Source organism: Corvus hawaiiensis, chromosome 2, assembly GCF_020740725.1.
Source record: "Corvus hawaiiensis isolate bCorHaw1 chromosome 2, bCorHaw1.pri.cur, whole genome shotgun sequence".
NCBI classification, from domain to species: domain Eukaryota; kingdom Metazoa; phylum Chordata; class Aves; order Passeriformes; family Corvidae; genus Corvus; species Corvus hawaiiensis.
The window spans coordinates 112,622,695-112,644,409 of NC_063214.1; the positions used below are offsets into that span (position 1 = coordinate 112,622,695).

A 21,715-nucleotide genomic window follows, 5' to 3' on the forward strand; every position below is an offset into this window, starting at 1 on the left:
ATCTTAAGAGATTTCTTAGGAAAAGGTTGTGATTCATACAACTGCCAGGACTAAAAGCCTACCTCACCTTACATTGCACTTTTCCTCTATCCCTCTCATTTCTACTCATTTCGGATTATAAATTTCCTAGCTGTGTTCCTATTTATTTGTTTAATCATTTTCTTCCTAGCCTTTTCTTAATAAATAGGTATGATTGTAGGTGGTATGACAGACAAGGAGAAGCTTATACGAAGAGGAAGAAAGGAAGCTTCAAGGAGAAAAAGAGCAATGAGAGAAACTAAAAAGAGCATCAAGGAGATTGTAGGCAGAGGAAGATTAAAGGAAAATGCAGCAGACAACTGTGATTTTCAGCTATAAAGGATTCAGCAGCTGTCATTGAAAACCCGCAGCTCTGCTTGAGACATATTGATCACCCTATTTCAATGTTTTCCGTACAACTTCCCTCTGCTTACTTCAAATTACAGCAATACTCAGACTAATACTTATCTCAAACAACTATTTATTTTTTCAAAAGAGGAAGACTGTCGTGTATTTCTCTTTTCTTTTCCAGAAAGGGATGCTGAACTTTCAATACTCTGCTCGCCTCGTCACTAACACACAAATATCAAAATACCCTTCATGCTAAAGATGAGGGCATTTTTTCACTTTTCTAATTTTTTTTTTTTAAGAGAACCATTTATGCATAGAACTCATTAATATTTTAGACACTTCCTAGAATAAGTATCCCTGTAGGGTTTGCAAAGATAGCAGAGAAGGCAGTGTCTCTGTATTTACAAAGTACTGGAGAGTTATAACCAATCCTGGAAAAATGGTAGAACATCATTAGACTGTGGATAACTGGAGATTTGTTTCTAGGATTTCTAATCCATTTTTTCCCACAATATTCTTGTACCGATATGCCAAAAAAAAAAAAAAAAATCTAAAAATGCAAACACTTCTTTTGATAATTACTAAGACAGTCCTTATCTTCCATCTGAGTGTGTCTCAGTCTTAGTTTTTCAAAGTTATTTCACAGTTCTTAATCACACAGGTCCTTTTAAATGCATTGTACTCTAAAATATAAATGTTAGAGAACAATAATGCATGAAGTAGGATGATTCATGTCTGCCACATATCTCTTCTTGTAACACCCTTTTAGAAGTATCATTTTTTTAATGTATTAAACCCAACTGTATTAGTTTAAACCATAGAATTACATTAGATTTTGGGCAAAAGGGAGAAGGGCAAAAAAGAGGAGAAAAGAGCACATTCATACTGTCATTTGCTTTCAAACACAAAGCCAATACCTTCCAAAGGCTTCTCATTCCACACTGAGAAAAGAAAAAAATGTCCCTTATATGTTGTCTTCCCCTTTAGGTACATTAATGGCATTTTTGCTCTGATGTGACTATTGTGAGAACCAAAATGCCTCAGCCTTAGGGTTTTTAAAATTTTTTACAATGCACTAAGCTTAACAAACCTTCATAGAAAATAGAATACTCTTAATTATGAATAAATTAACTAAATTAGCAACATGAGATGGATATGAAATTAGAGGACTGTTAATTGAAACTGCAAACACAGCTGTATACAGCTTAGAGATGAATCACACCAGTAATGACACAGATGTTTATAAAATGTGATTATGTTTAGCAGGAGCATACCATTGAAACTCCCCAGCCTATTCTTATATTGTGTCACTGAAATGGTTTTTAAACCCATGAACACCAGGAATCAGAATCTCAGGGATGGCAAATTAGGCTCCCTGGATATGTGAATTAGTGTTGTCTGAATGTCAGCAATTTAATTCTCCAGCTTTCAAAGAATGTAGAAATGGAGCCAAAAACAAACATCTGTTAGTTATATTCTCATTCAGAAAAAAAAAAAATTAAAAATCTCTGGCAAGTTAGAGCCTATCTGAATATGAGCAAGACAGTGGAATATAGTATCTCTAAGCAGTAGCTCTGCTGTGTGAATATACTGATCATGTAATTAATGTAACACAAGAGCTCAAAAAATCTACTTTGTTCATGACTGTGAATACATCTTTTTGGGACTATCCCTCCAAAGTGCTAGAAGGATCAGGAACAAGTGATATCTCCTCTCTAAAGATTTAAGAATTGCTTAGCTTCCTAAAGACAGCAAATCAGGCTTCTTATTCTTTCAACTTTTACATCTTTCCTAGGATGTTCTTTGATAAATTGTACAATAAAGGTGGTGTATTTTTCTGGCAGAAAAAGGCACAAATGTTGCTCCTGGGTCACCCGAGGATATCTGAGCTGAGCAGGCTCTGCAGGGCTAGCAGTCAGTCCAGCTGGGAGGGATGGCAAAGCAGACAAAGCCAACAGTCCGTGGGGGCTTAAGTTCCAACATACCAGTGTGAAGCCTGCAATGGTACCTCCCATTTCACAGTGTTACCACTGAACACCACACAACAGCACGTAAATGTTACAGTAATTTGTTACTGTGATTTGTTTTCTGCAACAGTTCACAGACTAACAGGAGCAGATTTTACAACATCAATGGTAACCATGCATTCAATGAACACGCCGAATAATACAAGATAATAGTTTGTGTCCAGCACTGTAGTGTAACTCACATCACAAAGACACTATTATCTGACTCAGGGGCCTTGCCCTATATAATGATAAATACTTATTAACACAAATTTACATGAAATTGAGGTTGTTTGTCCAGCCCCCTTTTCTAGGGAATGGGACAGACCTTTGGACTATGTAACTATCAGAACTACAGTAAACTAAAAGCAAAAACTACAGTAAAACTAAAACTTACACCAAATCAACAAAATGTCATAATAATTCAACCAAATTTTATAAATGTATTTCTGATCCATAAATGGATATTCACCAAAAAACATGCAAATTCATGCACAAGATGGTTAAAATAATTTGAAAAAAAATATACAGAGTGTCATTGGCAAAGCTGAAATAATCAGCATGACCTGGCACTGCTAAACATCACAGGCTTGTCCCATCAACTGTGGGAACTACTGAGCACAGTCTAATGTTGTGGGGGCACAGTGTTGAGACAGAAAAGTGGTGATCATAAAATTGGATTTGCCTCTGTCTTTCTGAAACTTTATTTGATGGGAGCTGACCTCCTATCCACTGGTGAAGAAAAAAGGATTAGATCCTGACTTTTTAAAAGAGGAAGCTCATATGATTTCTGCAACAGACCATACCAGTCTGACAGTATTTCACAGGTCATTCACAGCTGAATAAAGTTATGGAGGCTTTATGAGAAAAATGTAACCCCTTTCTCATTAGAGGTAAAGCTAGGCAGATTCAGGGATATATTGCAGGTAGCTATGACAACTGATGTGCAACCCAAATTCAGTTATCTTAGTTATTTGGCTGGCAAAAGTACTGACAAAATCAACTCAGGATTTGAAATGTGATGTTTTGAGATAAGAAACTGTAATGCTTGGATATACAAAAAGCACAAAGCAATTTTACGGAAGACACAGTCTTCTATTTCTTCTGAATACCTACAAAATCAGTACACTGAAACAGCACTCTATTATCACCTATGTGTCAGCTAATTAATTAGGACAGAACTGATTGTTTTTAGAGATGAAAGAGTCATAAATGAGGGTATTGAAAGGAAAGGACACAAAACACTTGAGGTTGGTATGAGAAATCAGAGGAATGAAAGTGAAAATATACAACAAAATGGATATGCTATCTACAAATGTAGCCTTAGGATTATTTTTCTGGATCGATTAATGCTAATTAATTTTGGTTTGAAACAAACTGAACTGTGGTAGAGAAAGAACTCTGAACACCTGAGAAGATGGAGGAGAAAAACTAGCTGAGTCTTCAACCTCCACCCTTGCAGCTCCCCCCAGAAATGTCACGCCCTAAAGAATTAAATAGGAATTGGATGTTGATTTTTTCCCAGTACAAAAGAAATAAAAAATGAATATTAATAAAACCTGAAACTGTAAGCTCTGGGTCAAGAACTGTAATTTATACTATGTTTGTTCTGTAACCAAGGTGTATATTTCTAAAGGTTATTGCAGTATCACTGTTTTATAAAGTAACAACAAGCACAAGAATTGAACAGCTTAGAGAGCCACAGGATAAACATCTTGAAATAACACTTTCTGCCTTTGTTGTACTGGGTGGACCCAAATTAGGAAGGACTTTATAGAAGACTTTTGCACACACAACATATAACAGGATTTGAGCCATTTTAATTATAAACTGCCTTCCTCTACAGCAAACATACATGACATCACTTCCACACTGCCCATCCTTTTCTATACAAGGATACAACATTCAGCTCTACTCAAACCGTGTTGAAAACTGCAGTGGCAACTTTAGAGAGCAACTTGTGAAAATATTTTTTAAATGACATGCATAATCTCCCATAAAGGCTGATTTCAATTCTGCGTCACAACTTAATGCCACTGACATTTTTATTATTTTAAACACTATTATTAACAGTACTTCTAAAACAGCAAAAAAAAATCTTACTTAACTTAAAGTCTCACTGAAGCAAGAAGATATAAAAAATATAGCACAAAATACTACCTAGCTTAAAGACTGCAAAAGCTTTCTGTAACCTGAAAGTAGATGGCCTGACAAAACAATCTGCAGTGACATAACATATAATTGATATGTCAGAAAGACACAAAATGACTCAACAAAGAAATAAAAAAGGCTAACATTAACCTTCTGCACTGGAAATGTGCGTATTATTTCTTTCCCTTGGGCTTTTAATCACTTCAAATGAAGTTTCTTGTAAAAAAATCACATCATTTCAGAAGAAGGGATTAGTGAAAATGGAGAGAAAGAGAAATATGTTTTTCCAGTTTTACATTCTCCCTCTAAAAACCCTTAACAATACTTTGGCACTGGTACATGGAATCTAAGGGGTTTTATATTGCTTTCAATCCAAGGGTATTCATTAAGGTTTCATTGAGTTACAAGCCTCTGAAAATCACATTAGAGAGCCTTTACTGGGCAGCTCTTAAATTCAGTGAATGCTCGATCTGCGACAAACGTGTTCCACATTCAAAGCAAACTTTGTACATCTGCTCCAGCCTCACTTCAAACCAGGCGGGTGTGAATGGGCAGATGATCCATGTCAGCAGTGAGCATCCCCTCCAGGACATGGGGCAGAACCACAAACTGCAAAGATTCATCAGCCTTCTGGTGCCGGCAGACAGCTGACAGTGCATCCTGCCTTGCCTGACCCTACGCAGTCCTGTCCTCTCCTATTGCTTTTGCAAAACCTAACCCACAAATTATGAGCTCTGAGAGTTGATAACATTTTGGGAAGGAAAAGGGCCTGTGGAGTGGAAGCTAGGATTGGAGGCTGACTTATAATTGCAATGTTCATTTTTTTTTTGTCCTTGTTTGCTTTCACTAGCCTGACTGCTGCTAATCCTGTGCACTTCCCAGCTATTCCTCCTCACACATTCTTACCTTAAACAACCCTAATTTTTCATAATGAGCAGCCTAAACATAGCTGATTGGAATCAGGTCACACACCTAAAAAGGTGTTGAAAAAAATCAGGCCATATTCTTTCAATTTGTGCAAGAAAAAACCTGAAGCTGTCTGTGCAATTTTGGAATCCAAGGTAAAATCTTCTAACTCCTGCAGTCTACACCTCTTTATAGGACTGAAACTAAGAGCTTTAATTCTTCAAATGTAACTTCAACACTCCTTGTCAAAGGGACTTCTACAGAAATTATTTCAATTAATGGTTTTGAGATGATCCGGCATTACAGATCATGAACTCTAAAGAATACAGTTTCGATGGTGGTTGGTAAATAAGACACAGAGCTACAAACTGCATGACCTAGCTAAAACTACTTGATTAAAGCCCAACAGAACTAGTGGATGTTGGTTTCCAGTGAATATATTCTCAACAGTGTTATAACCTCTATTTTCCTCAGTATCCTAAATATAGTCTGGTATGAGTCATATGGATGTGTGCTGCCAAACATAATCTATAACTGATGACAGGTGGAAGTAAATTGTTAAAGTCTCCCTTTATAAGGAAATGAGACTTACATATATCAACTAATATGCCCATTCTTTTCCTATAATTTATCCATCAAATAGATAAATGAGAGATCTTACAGAATATTTTGTATATGCAAAGGTTGTACAAGAGAGTGCTAAATTCAAGCTGCACCTGTAGCATATTTTCTTACTTTTGACAAATTTTAGGTGTTTTTCTTTTTACATATAAACAGCATAACTCAGCTTTTATAATCCCCTGCAACCACACACATTTATGAGAAACAAAAAAATACATTGAAAGAAATCTACAGATGCATATTCTAATGAGAATATTAAGTAGGGTAAATTGCTATTCTTCCACATGGTTCTTGAAAACATCTTCTTCGAGGATGAAATTTCAGAGTAAAGGAAGTCAAAAGAGGATAACAAAACTCTCAAAAGGAATGCACCTCCTTTACTAAAAATGATTAAAGCATTTGCAATTTCCAGCAAAGTGAAATTCATCACACACATCATAAATTTAATAAGGTTTTATTAGTTTTTCTGCTGGCATGTCTGTGGATGATAACCATGCCTGACACACTTTCTTTCAATGACTGTCCTAAAGAAGCCACAATGAAGGTGTCCTCCTAATTTAGGAAGGAATCTTTCCAATTTTTGACACAGACTTCATTAGTAGAATTGAATCCCAATCCTGATAGCTGGCCTTCCTCCACTACCTTACAGAAATAAATAAATAGGATCTCTAAAGAATTAATGACTGCAAAATGAATTCTATAGGCATAATTTTGCAGACAAACATTGAGAAAATCTGAGACTCAAGCTAACAGAAATAAAGAAAAATGCATGGGTCTATGACTTCTGCAGCCAACTGGCATAGCCAATTAAACAAATACGAGACAGTTAAAGAGCTGTAACAATTGTGGTTTTGGCAGAAGTTCCTGTTCTCATGGAACATACAAACCAACATTTTAACGAAGTAGTCTAATGAGAAAACTTGACTTCCAAAAAGGATCATAATCTCCCTCTGCTGGGAAGATGAAGACTGCAACTACAAAATAATTTCAAATTTCAAGGTTGAAAAGCACCATGATTTTAGTAAGGACTTAACTACTATAATTCTAGCTGAGCTAGAATTTTGGCTCCATAAGTTTAGAAAAGTGGTCTCCTATTTTTTTCAGCCACTAACAGATGACATACGTCAAAATATAGCTTAAAAAAGAGGAAAAACCAAAGAAATAGAAACAAATTAATTATTAAAATTAATGAAATATCGCAATGGAAAGAGAAACTGCTAAGGTAACAGGAAGGGTTAACATAGCTACTGAAGTGATTCTTTTGCAAAGAGCTGCTTACAGCTTCCTTTATGACCTAACAGAACCTATCAGCTGGCTAGTTTGAATATTGACAATTTTTTAAGCCACTTAAAGAGCTTGACACGCCTCTGTGGTCCACATTTAAGAATGGACAAACCCTGGGAAGCTCTCCTTTGCTTCCGGCTTTGGGACAGGTAACTGGGCTGGGCCCGTACAGGGCCGGGCCACAGCCGTCCTGGAGCCGTGCAGCCCTGTTCCATCCGCGGCCCCCCACAGCCCCGTTACGTGCAGGCGGCGCAGCCCAGCTCCACACCCCCCATCCCTCCAGTGTGGCTGAAGATTCAGCTGAAGCTGCCCCGCTGCCCGGCAAAGCTCATGTGACCAACAGCGATAAGCGAACTCCAGCTGCGGGGCCCGGGTGAGATTAACCCTTTTAGTGCTGTAAGTTTCCTCCAGAACAAATGAAGCCTGCAGACATCAATCCTCTTCCAAGTCTGAGGAAGAGGGAAGGCAAAGAAAACACTATAGAGACACCAAAGTCAGTGAAGAAGGAAGAGCTGGAACCCTGAGGGAGGTGAAAGAGGAGATGCTTAGAAGCTGAAATTCTGTTGTAAAGCTATGGTGGTGATGGACTATGATATATCAGAGTACCCGTTGTAATTTCATGAAAGCATGGGGGGTTGGAGCGTTGAAACTGTAATTTTGAGCAGAAGTACATGTGCTGAAATAAGAAAATGACAGTAGCTGTAACTTGATGAGGGCCCTTTTGCTCCTGGGGGAGGTGGAAAGCCTCTATTCCTAGAGATGAAGATGATGAGGACCCTTTTGCTCCCAGGGAAGGGGGAGGGCCTCTATTCCTAGAGATGAAGGCACTCCCAGAGATGGGTAAAGAAAACCTTTGTTTCTGAACAGCTCAACCTTAAAATGGTACCCCAGTAGCTCAAGATTGGACCCTTGAAAGCAGCTGTGGAGAAAGCTGTAAGTTGGGGGAAGGGACTCTCACATGTGAGCAGAGAACCAACCCGGGCAGCTGTCTTGCTGTGATACTGAAGCCATGAGTGAACTTCTTGTGGAGATGTCTCCATAGCATGAGCAAGAGAGACTCCTCTCCCTAAGTGAACTGAAAAAAGGTTATTATAGAAGTGGTAAACTGACTGAAAATCTCAAGGGTTGTCTTTTTACATTGTCAGTGAGAGAAGGGAGACAGGTGGGGGGAGAAGTGTCCTGAAGGTGTGGTCTGATTTTTTTTTTCTCTTCCTTTTAGGTCTGTTAATAAACTTTTTTATACTCTTTTAAGTTTTGTGCCTGCTTTGCTTTCTCCTAATTCTTATCTCACAGAAGGTAAATAAGTAAGTAATGAGTATTTTGGACCAAACCACTACACTCTAATTGGTGTTTCCGCCCGGTTACAAACGGAACCCGCTACAGGTAATATTATATAACATAAAATAAAAATATAAAAATATAAAAATCTAACTGCCTTTTATATTGCCCATTAATTTAGACATGACATTCTCTGTCTCATTCAGAGGAAGAAACGTCTTTCTTGCTACTGTTGCATCATCTGTCAATCTATCATCTTTAGCCCCAGTTTACACTCACTGTTTAATAATAAATACCTCTACTTGTAATTTAAGATAAAGAAAAATTTCAGGCCAATATTCTTTTTAAGTATATTACTAGAGCTTTCCTGTATGAGGATCCTATGCAGTACCTATTGGACAACTGAACTGTTGAGAGGTTTTTCTTTTTCCTTAAGAAAAATTATATGAGAGAATATCCTTCATCACATTCAAATTTTAATTCCATGGTTTAGATCTGAAGTTTTCTTCCTGAAACCATTACTACATACAATTAAAAGAAAAGACCTGAGAATCCAGTAAACATGGTTCAATTCATCTGCAAGAGACCTGAAAAAAGCATTTCTTTTACATAGGTGTTTTTGTAAGATATTTTTCTTGGAGAAGGTATGAAAGACAGAAGGTGAAGTTAAATTAAAAAAAAACCCAATCCTAGAACCTGCTACAATAGGTCACTGCTGATTTCAACTTATATTTTGCTGCAACTTGCTTGCCCTGGTGTCCAATCCCTATAAAAAGCAAGGTGTGATGTGAGGACTGCTGCCCAGAATGCCTGTGACTCAGCTCTTTAGGGATTCACTGGCCAGCAAGGCTTTGATGCATAGTGACAATTTTACAGTGATTTCAGGAAAGAAGGAATTTCCTTTTTGGCTTTTATATTATCTTTATTAGTACCTCTGGAAATAGAGATGGTAAGATTCATTCATATTTCTCACCACAGGTTGAAGGAATTAGCTAATGTTTGTGAAGCACACAGGAGAAGCTGGTTTTTGAAATAATTCATTGCAGCAGTACTTACTACAGTAGTGTGCATTATGCAGCTCAGTGAAGAGCCTGTCCTCAGCAGAATACAAATAAAATGATGATATGAGTTTAGCTAACTGCCTGCAGGGGTACTAAAAGCCTGATGGCTCTTCACACCTCCTGCAAGCAGAGTGCTCTTCAAGGGAACAGAATAATAGTTGTGGCAGGACCTTCTCATGAAAGGCAGCATGTTTTTTGCACCACAACAATCTTCAAATCCCCACATCCTGAAGAGTCTTTGCTACTGGTGCAAGATGAGCTGAAGAGTTAGGAATTATACTGAAATTGGGGCTTATGCTTTTTGACAATCATACATACATACATATATATATATAAATCATAGAATTATAGAAAAGTTTAGGTTGGAGAAGACCTTGGGCTGGTTTAGCTCTAGGTTTTTGATGTACTCAAAGACAACCACTCACAAATTACCAACTTTCAAAAGTAAAAGCACTAGAATATAAATATAACAAAATATCTTAATAGATACATTTTTGGATGAAAGTTCTTAACTGTGTTTTTCCACTTATTAAAGGTGCTATTCTAAATAAAAGCAAACAAAATTTAATTTAAACCAAAAAAATATTTCTTGATAACTGAAGGCTATGTTCTCCATGGGTTAACTGTAAATTGTTTTACGTCAGGGGCTTTGCCCTTTCACCAGCATTACACCAGCCAAAATGAAATGGATATAACTCCCACCAATCTGAGATTCCTGGCTGCCTAAATGTCAACTGGAAGTAAACAAGAGTTTGCAAGACATGTTTTACCCCAGGATGATCTCATTACATACGCTGTTTGATGCACACATGAGAGCTCCTTGTGAAATTCATAACAAGTAGCTTCTTAGAAAGATTTCATCTCCTTTCATGTTTAAGAAAAATAAAAAAGTAAACAGCATGTTTTCCTGAAAACTACTCTATTAAAGGCATGAAGCTAATTATTTTTATATTGCTCAAACTCCACAGAAGATGACACAGTTTTCAGTGACTGAGCTGAGTACATCAGCTTTCATTAATGAAATGCACTCCACACAACATGTCAAAACCAGGACTGGTTGAATCTATGAGTGGTTGAGTGCTCTCTATATATTTTTTTTCCAGTAATACTCTGGAGTATACTCACTCAAATTGAATACAAACCAGGTAAATTAATGGAAAACATGCCTTACTGCATAAATACAAATGAAGTTCTGGGAAGATTCTGGAAGAGTATTTGATTCTATTCACTAACAGATCTAATCTCACTGTAGAACCCCTGTGCAATACTGCAAATGAGTGACTACGTCTGGCCTTATCTTATGGTTATAAAATGAATATAACATTAAATCTCAGAAAGATTTGGGTTAAGATGATACATTTCCTCCTCCAATCTTATGCAAGTTCCCAGTGTGAATAAAGAAACAATTGAGACATGATTTCCTCCTTTACAAAATGCTCTTAAACTTTCTCATAACACTAGATTTCACTGGTGTTTCAGATGTGATAAATTTTATGTCTTTATGCACTTTTCTCACACATAACCAAGGATGGGTATCTTTCTGGCAAGCAATAGCACAGAACTCTCTACTTTATGATTTTCCTGCAGTGATATTTTCTAGGAAATGGGGTACATGGCTAAGAAAAATTTTCCCCATTACGAATATGGCAAGGAGAGAGAGAGAGATACCTAACCTTTGAGGAGGGAGAAAAAGAGACGTAAACTAAGGAAAGAAGCAAGGGGAGTTCAGAAAAAAAACCCAAACAGAAATAAGGGAAGCAAGATGGGGAAAGACAAAGAGTAGGAATACAGAGAGAATTTCTTTTTGAAAATAAGAATTAAGAGAAGCCTAAGAGAAAATACAACCAGTATAAAAGAAAGACACATGAAAATACACTGAAATATATAGAAAAAATCGATGAAAATACTAAAGTACTAAGGCGATATTTTAGGTGACATTAGCATAACAAAGGCAATTAATAAATTAAAAAAAAAAAATCACAAAACCACCTGAATGAAAATGAAACATACTGGACAACTGGAAAACCAGAAATAAACAACAGGAGCATACCTTAGAAGGAGAATGGTTTTGTGTGAAACAAAAACCATTTTCATTTTTGCTTTTCCTATTTCATGGCCAAAATTTCAGTTTTCTATAAAGGGTATCACACCTAACTGGAGTTCTGGTCATACATAAATAGGTCTAGCCCTAAGATGGAAAAATACATAATATTTTAAAAAGTGCCACTCAGTGCGAGCGCCTGAACAGTTGGACTAAATAATTGTACATTTGTTCCAACTGAACTATTCTATTCTAGTTTACGCTATTTTATTCTCTTCTAACAAAATGAGATCTGCCTCTCAATACATTTCAAACTCTGCTCTCTTTTAAGTAGAAAAATTATATTATAAGAACAGATGAATCTCCTCTTTCCAAGGGTCACAACTTGGCCTTTAGTATATCATAATCCTTCAAAGTTACTTATGTCTTTTCCCCTTAGGATGTGTTTAAAAATTTACTGGAGTGCTTTCACCTTACTCTCTGTATCTTCCAGATGACATTTAAGTAAATATGAAAAAAGACAGTAAACCATAATATTTCAATTAACTATCTGTTCTATCAGCAATAACATCTTACCCTGACATACTGTCTCCGAGTGTCTTCAGAGAAGACGAAGAAATTTGTTTTCCAAATATCTGGATTTGATAAATAAAAGCAATAATTTACAGTGAAAAGTGAATTGTTCACAATGTTTCCCGAGCTCTGTGGAAAAGAACATATTATTTTTGAAATGTGTGCAAAACATGTGGCTTGCCCTTTATATTTTTGAACCATCTACAATATCACTTGGGCCTCTGTCTAATGCATTTATGAATGATAACAACTAAACATTTTCTTGGGCTTTCTCATCTTTCATTCCTTAGTACGCCTTTGGTGCTATCCTACAGGGAACAAAGCACAGAGGAATAGAAATATTTACTTAAATGCAGCATAAAGAAAAAAATCATGTGAAATATACCTGTAGCACCTTCCACCTTGTGTTCAGGTCTTCCACACAGCTGAGATTGTACTGGGAGAGTTGAATATCGGAGGGAGTGAAGCGGTGAGCGAGCTCGTTGACGTGATGCACCTTTTCTTTAAGGGGAACAAGTTCTGCTCGATAAACCTATGTGAATCAAATATAAAGATGAATAAATATAAGCACTAACTTAAAGAACTGTTGGCTCCAATACCAGCTGGTTAATAACGTAAAGATACTACATGCCAAGCTGAATGGAAAGAGCCTACAGTCATGATTCAGTTACCAGTCTGTTTATTTAACTTCAAATGGACTTTAGGTCTCAAGTGTAAGGCCCAGCATTTCAGAAGGTGCTATGAATTTGGAACCTTCATAGCCACTTTTGGCCAGTTAAGCCAAATTTCTAACCAGCAGACCCGCTGGGAGATGCACTGCAGAGCACGCTTGTCTCCTGCTTCATCCTTTACTTGTGTGTAACGTGTTCATTCAGGATGCATGGGAGTGATGAGTACACAGGAAAACAGAGGAAGACAGCTGTTCTCAAATACAACAAATGAAAAAATGATTAAACTATTACAGACCCCAATAAAGCCATGATTTTACCATGAGTACCTTGTGTTATAGATAAAAAGATTAATAATGGGAAGTCCAAAAAAAAAAAAAGAGACAGAGACAAAAAGACAAAAAAAATTTGTTATGCATCCCAAACTGGCTTACATGACTCATATTCAAAAGAAAAACCAAAATAATGTTTCTTTTAAGATAACCTTTAAATGCAGTAAAGCAGTCCAGGTAATAATTTCAGTAATGTATGTGAAAACAGAAACTGCTAGTTACAAACTTCTTCTTTTTAAAATCAACAACCTGATAAGGATGTTTCCATGATGCATCTGGGTACATTCAGATAAATTCAGGGCACCATGACTTTATCAAAGAGAAGAATCTCTATGTAGATCTTCCACTGCTCCCTATCTATCTTTTCTAAGGAGACATTTATGAATCTTTAATGTGATAAAATATGTCAAAATGCAACAATGAGTCATTTCTAAAGGACAAATTCTGTCATTCTCAGGAGCATGTTATATTGCCATATGATGTCTGCACACAAAGGCAGAATAATTTACTTGTTATATTAGTCTGCTCTCTAGCTCCTTTCTCTCAGCATTTTTAATACAAACCACATGTGGTCTCCATCTCATTTTAGATTATCAAATAACCTGAAATTATTGCCTAGTAATCTTTTCATCAACACACGATGCAAAATAAGGTAAAAAAAAGCACATCCAGTATTTCAGTGACTCTTGAGAGTAAATAATATGAAGACATTCATAGACATTAGAATGCCATGAAGAGCACTAAAGGTAAACATAATTGAAAAATTGTTCCTCAAATGTCTTTTAAAACCAGACTTGACTTCCATCAATTATGTTAAATTACCCTGCAACATAAGGAGTTAGACTGACTTAAGTGGTACTCGTACAGTGAATGACTCTAATGATCAATCTTTAAAATACACCATCAGAAGGGGTGTGTATTTTGTAAAGGAGGTGCAGAGAACTATGCAAATACCACAACGTGAGAGAGCATGCATACATCAAGTTCATGACAACAGTCGACTTCCCCATTTCACCAGCTTTATACCACTGGAGTAGAACTGACATTACTGGAGAGAACTGATTTACAGGTTAGTGCTGAGCAAGGTCCGTAATACAAAGAAAAGGAAGACAGCTCACGTTTGGTTTTACCCCAGAGAATTATATATGTGCTTACCCTGAACTTTTCGGTTAGCAATTGAGTTCAGAGAACAAACAACATGCTGGTAAGGTAGACATTTGTTGTTGTAAAGTAAAGGCCTCAAAGGCTGAAGAAATATATACACCACTATCTGAGCACTTCACTTACAAATAGTTGTTTTACTGCTTTTTTTTCTGTGATCTGCTATTTTCACGGCCCAAGGTGCCTGGTCATGACTCTGTGCCTTACACTTGGGATGATCAACTCAGTTCCTCCAGTGTTGCTTGGTTTCCAAGACGAGAGAACACCTCTCATCTAGCGTCACCAATGACCAATTTGCATGAAAATATAAATATACATGTGTATATATTTAGATATCTTATAACATAAAATATATAACAAAGGAAATATATGTAATAAAAATTAAATACACACAATAAATATATATATAAAATAAAAACCACTGATAGAATAAATGCTGATCAATAGATGCAAAGATCAGTTCCCACATTACAATGCACTTTAATGTAGTTCCTGTATTAAATTGAGCTAATTTTCTATTATTTTTATGGGATTAGGATCAGGTTTCTGATTAAAACACATCACTGCTTAAGCAAAGCACATGGGCCTTATCAGGCACTTGTTTTTAAACATTTATTAAAGTATCTTACTGGTTTCAGACCAATTATTTGCATCTGCATTGTGGACTTGAAAGCACTGGTCTCACTAGAATACCGACAGAGGTTATTAGGTAAATCACACAGCCACTATACCTAAATTAAGGCGAAATAGAAAACCCTTCATAATTAGTCAGTATATTTTCTGGTTTTAAGTTATTTTATAGACCAGAAAGGCTACATAAGCAACCCATACCGAAGAAATGAAATCACAGAAATAGATATGGAAGTAAAGAAGAAAACTCATCTTCTGCCTTCTCTTCAATCGATATCTTAATTAATTTTTTTGTGCTGCAAGGATAATGATTTTTTCAGTGTGATACTAATTTTCCAATGCACAAAATACAACAACTTTTGCCTTTAAATTTGATATTCTTTATTCTATTATCACTAAGTCTGAATTTTTGCTAGTGCTTTTATTAGTTGGACAAATCCAAACATGATGAACGCCAAGAACAAAAAAAGGAATGCTAGTCAATGAACAGCTATCTAATTAATGCCAGTAAGCTTACAATTAAAAAACTTTAGACAGGAAAGAGAAAAATAACCACAGAAAGATTTGGAATATGACTTTGTCTTATTGAGAAGTCAACAACTGTAAACTGTCTTTAAGCAGCAGTTTGTCACAGACAAACAGTCCATCAGTCAGCATACATGATTCTAAAGCTAAGCATCTGTAGAAGCAGAAATTTAGACTTTTTCCTGGAAATGTGTTGCAGAAATATTTATATTTTTAATAATCATTTTATATAATACAAGACTGATATTTTTTCCATATTTTTCCATCTGCATGAAGACAACCATACATATAATAGGTTTATGTTGAAAAAAATTAAAGAATTATATTGCTGGTAATTTAAAAACAAACATACATGGTGAGTAGTAGTGTATTACTACCATTAGGAGATGTACCCATTAAATTGCTTGGAGTGCAAATGAGTTCACAGTATGAACAGTGATAGGACAACCTGCCCCAAATTATCTTCATTATAACTGTCCTTATGCAAGACAGAATTTCAATGGTTTGTGATACTGTAGGTGGTAGATTGGATTTTAAATGATCCATACAGTCTTGTTAGAAAATATTTCAAAATGCCTTGGAAAATGAGCAATGACTCTAGAAGACACATACCACAGACACCCTAAGCAGACAAATACTGAAAGTCTAGAGAACATACAGTGGCCATAATCAGTCAAATGAAGAGCCCATCTTGCCCAGGCCCTTGTGTGATAGTAGCCAATACAATTGCTTAAGGAAGAAAGTAAGGGAAAGCATCAGCTTCCCTGTCTCTTGTAAACTTCCAGCTCAGCAATTTGAGTCTCAGAGATTATGGAGCCAGAAGCCATATTTTTATGTCAAACAGATCTTGATGGAATCTTTTCCAAGAAATTACATATTTGATTTTTGGACCCATGTAGGCTTTTATGATCCAAAATATCCTATGGTAAGTTTTACATTTAGGTTAGAGTTTTTGAGTTTTTTAATCCTATTTCTGGAGACCCACTTGTGACCCTCCCTAATTCTTAGCTCATAGGAGACAGAGATCAACCATTCCTAGTGGACTTTGTGTTGTGTCAGGATGTACAAGGCCTCCATCATGTTTTTTCCTTCTTTATGCTTAAGATGCAAAGACAGATATATTTGATTAAATGTGGATATCTATAAGCTATTTACATCTGAGCAAGTTGCCTTTATATTTACATGGTCCCTTTATATTCCATAGCTAATCGAAACCAGGAGTTGAACATAATGTGAGATTTTACTATAGGATGGCAAGAATCACATTCTGAATTGCAAAACAGGAATGATCAGATTTTCACTGACTATACTGGGAGCCTAGGCAACTAACTCACATACAGGCAGTTACCCAACACATGAGAAGTAAGACAAACCCCAGTCCAACACCATTTATTCTGTCCTTGGATACCTTGTATCTAGTCTGTTATAACTGTTTTTAGATTGGGGATCCCAAACACTTCCTACTATATATATGTTATAGGTACAACAGGCACTTACACTACGGCACCATGATATTTTCTGCTTTTTCAGTAATTTTCAGTAATTCCTAGCATTTCATTTGGCTTTCTGAACAGTCCTGAGTATTGATGTGATGTTTTCGGAGGACTTCTGTTATGATTTCAAGACCTCTTTCATGAGTGCTAAAGCAATGTTTGAAAGCCCTAAAAAGATCACTACTGTACACAGAAATTTGGGATAGCTTTTTCTACATTTTGCTTGAGATTTACCAGCATTTCATTTTGTCTGCTATCCCTTTGCTGGCAGTCAGTACTGTGAAGGCTTTCAATAGCTGTTTGCAATCTGTCCTCACCTTAAGTACTTTTAATAGGTTTGTATCATCTACAGAATATCCTTTCCCAATTTCCCAGTCATAGGTCCACAATCCTGACTACATGCACTATTTGAAAATTATCACCATGTGTGTCTCTCATCATTCCTCATTAAAGCCCCCTGATTTTAAATAAGAAAATGCTGTTTATAGATACAGCTATTTTACACTTCCATTTGAACACTTGACCAAACAGCCATCTGGTTCTGGTGATTTAACCAGATCTTAATCAAGACTATTTTTTCTTCGTATTTTTGCTCCTAATAGGTTTCTTTATGATTTTTCTTTATCCACCCTATCTTTCCAGGTCTTTCTGAATTCATTTGGACAGTATGGATTGGTTCTCCAGATGCAGTGTAGTGCCTCTGTGCTGCCTTCACAAACTTTGTCTTTTTGATTCCTTTTCAGCAGGCTTCCTCATTTGTGTGCAGCTTTCTTTCTGAAAACTAAACACTGCTGTAGTGGATTTTTTGGGTTATTTTTGTCCCTGCAGAGATGCTGACCTTTAGTTCATAATGATCCCTATTATGATAGCAGTGTTTTGAACTTGCAGTGCTCAGAACCAAGCCAAATCTTTTCCCTACTGGTTATTCTCTTGGAGTTTCTTATGTATTTTCTATTTAGTGCTGGAGCTTCAATTCCAAGAGGATTTTAGGCTAGTGTCTGTAACTACAGATCAGCTTCTAACATATTTTAGAAGACGCAGGATAAGCCTCCCAAAATTATTTGCAAGTCCTTTTCTGTATATTTTCCATTAAATTTGTTTGTGTTTTGGGTATCCTATTCCAAGGTAGTAAAAGCCACCAGATAGCCCTCACCTCTTTCCAGAATACCAATTCTATTAATGAAAATTTGTTGATTAGGTTTTTTTCAGATGTCTTTTCTTCCACATTTCACATGCTATGTGTGTGGGTTTATCCTATCCTTTATTTAAGGAACCCTAACACAGACTTATTTCTGCTTTGGAAGGCTGCCCAATGTTCAGAAGAGAGAAAAAGTTTAAAAATCTAGGTCTTTTTATTTAAAGATTCACCAAAGGGGGATGGTTTTAGACAATGCCATGAAAAGGATTGCTTTTTCTTTTAGGATTCATACATTGGTTCCATAAAATCTGAAAGAAAATTCACTAATCATTCAAGTAGAAGAGTAAAAAAAAGAAAACAAGCTTATTTCAATATCAATATTACGTATTTTACACTAATTGTACATACTTATAGATCATATATATTTATATATACTTATATATAAACATACATATATAGAATATATAGTATATATTTATAAGAGATCTATAATCAACATTATATGCTTTTCTAGCTTAATGGAATTTTTGTAGCCAAATTCATAATAAAGTTCAGGAAGGAACACTGGCTCTACAATGCACATCTTCCATTTCTTTACCCCCTTCTCCCTTAACCACATGTACAACTGCTGGCTGACAAGTCAAACACAGAGTTCAAGAATCCAACCTAAATTGAATCAAGTGCCTGTAACTTCCGGCTCTGTTGTTAATGGAATAGTGTGACTAAAGCCCATTCAGCCATTTGGAAAATACAGCCTGAAGAGGAGGTGTATTCCCAGAACAGTACGCATTCCTTAGGCACAGAGAAACACTGAAACGCAGAATGTTTTTTATTTATTGTCTGCTACTGAAAAATGCCAGTGGATCACTAAAATTGCTTTTTTATACTTACTGTCCTTATTCCTACTGATCCCAACACCTACCACTTATGTTTAGATGTAGTCCACAACAGTGCCTTGTCAGAACAAGTAGCAATTATGCAGCTGTATTAAGAGTATGAAATCATTGCTGCTTAGCATTCACCACACTGACAAAGGAAAATAACAGCAGGCACATACAAAGTCATACATCCTTATGTACACCTCAGTAGTACTGAGATTGAGTTTAGCTATATTTGTCTTAAAAATTGACAACACCTAATAATTATTTATTTGCAATTGGTATGCAATTGTTCAATCAGAAACTTAAAACAAGCTATTAAGCTTTTCAATTATGATTTAAAATACATTCAATAATCTTACTGGCTCCTGCTTACCTGAAACATTTCTGGTGTGAAAAATAGCTTGGGAGCAGATCCATTTTTTGTGTTATTTTGTTCTTCGTGTTCCTTAACAACACTTGGACTTGTAAATAGGTTTAGAAAATTGTACGTGAGACCACGTATGGACAATTATCGTGTGATATTTTTTCCCAGCTATATTGTCCTGAGTCACCCTGAACACACTGGTAAAAATCAAGGCTCATTAGTGTTTCCCATACTCATGGGTGGAGGGACCATGAATCTCACAGTGCATATACTGCAGTACCCTTCTCTTGTTGCAAACAGGAGTTAAAGGAGACTTTAGAGTTCATTTCACCAATGCATCAAATGATTTAAATGTTCAATGCCAGCTTCTGGAAATGAGTCTCTATCTATTTGCTTATGGATGAAACTGGCATGATGCCTGTCTAAGATGTTAAAGGCAATTTGGCATAATCTCTAGCTTTTTTATTTCTCAAATTTTATGGACTGGCAATTATAGCAACACCAGCCTTTGATTTGAACACTGTGCTTATGCTTAGAGCACAACATTGGAAATTAAAATTGATCCTGAAGTTAGTTTCCCCTAGAGACAGTAAATGCAGTACCTCAGAAGAGAGCATCCTCTTTCACAAATGTTCATTTTTACAAGCCTAAACATGAGGAATTTAAAAACATTTTTCTTAGCTTTTTATAAAGGAAGGAAAAAAAAATCAAAAAAATTTGAAAATCATCTCTAGTTTCCCAGCAATGGTATTTACTATTTAGGCAGTTCATATCTAGACTTTATACAGGACTAATCACTGTAGCAACTATATTTAGGAATTAAATGTTTTGCACTTCTTAATAAACTTTTCAACATCATGCAAGCTTGGACATGTACAAAAACTGAAGGCAAGAACATAAATTTCTTACTGTTCTTAGTGTATAAATGCATAATGGTTTCTAAATAATTTTGTATGTCTACTGAAAATCGTTGCAAAGGCATGCACTAAAAAATGCTTTCATTCTCACAAAACTCTAAACTGTCATCACAGACTGGCTGAAGATGGAAGGCAACTCTTAAGGTCATCTAGCACAGCCCCTCTGCTCAGAGCAGGGCCAGTTGCTCAGGACCATGTCCAGTCAGGTTTAAAATATCTCCAAGGATTGACATTCCACCACTTGTCTGGGCAATCTGTGCAAGTGTTCGAACAGCCACATGTGTCTCTTCTCATATTCAGGTGGAACTTTATGGGTTTTAATTTGTGCCCATTGTCTCTTCTGTCAGTGGACAGTACTAAGAAGAGTCCAGCTTTCTCTTCATTACATCTCATCAGGAATTTATACACATTGGTAAGATACGGAGCTGCCTTGGGTCTCAAGGCTGACCTGTCCCAGTTCTCTCAGCCTCTCCTCACAGGAAGGATGCTTCAGTCCTGTGACTGTATTTGTGGCCTGCACTGGCCCTATTCCAGTGAAGTCCATACCTCTCTCATACCTGGGACCCCAAAACTGGACCCAGCCCTCCAGGTGTGACCAAGGCTGAGGAGAGAGGAAGGCTCATGTCCCTCAAATTGCTGGCAATGTTCTGCCTAATTCACCCCAGGGTGCTGTCAGCCTTCTTTGCCAAGAGGGCGTGTGTAAGATACTTAAAGATTATAATTTGTTCACATGCTGTTAATATCACTGAAGGGCTTTGCTGCTGTAGCAAACCTTACAAAGAAGCAACTGCTCATCTGCAACCACCAAAGCCCACCCCATCCCAAATATGCCTTCTGGATTCCCGAAATTTGGAGTGTGAGCTAATCCACGTGACAGGAACTTGAGATAAGATAAAGGTGGTACTATTGTCCAATTATCTCAGGTCTATCTAAGGAAAGCTAAATGAGGTGGGGGAGAAGGATGTTTCACAGCAAGGAGTCCATGGGAAGGCCAGCTCGGAAGCTGTGCTGGAAGCTGGCTGTGGCTGGGTCTGGTGGGGTGAGACCATAGACCACTGGCTCAAGACAGGAGGCCACTGACTCAAACACAGAGAAATAACAAGCAGGGGACTAATTAGCATTGGAAGCAAGGGAATAATTTAACCAACAGAATAAGAGAACTGTGTAGCCAATGAGCACTGATGCCTTTTTTTGCTAAAACATATAAATGATGAGAAGTCTTGAGTGACCTTGGAACCCCCACCACTGAGAAGTCCAGGGTGAAGAGGACCAGTGCGATACTGCTGGATCCATGGTGGTGACTATCATTCCACCTG

The 21,715-nt window shown here is 36.7% G+C and overlaps 1 protein-coding gene across 14 annotated transcripts in view; it reads right to left on the reverse strand.

Moving 5' to 3' along the window:
- The window catches only part of DMD (dystrophin), a 1,090,817-nt gene that overhangs the window by 153,259 nt on the left and 915,843 nt on the right, over window positions 1-21,715 (reverse strand). For all 14 annotated transcript variants that reach the window (XM_048288642.1, XM_048288670.1, XM_048288700.1 and 11 more), the window contains one exon: window positions 12,676-12,822. In XM_048288642.1, the coding sequence (XP_048144599.1) occupies window positions 12,676-12,822 (147 nt within the window). The remainder of the gene's footprint in view (window positions 1-12,675; window positions 12,823-21,715) is intronic.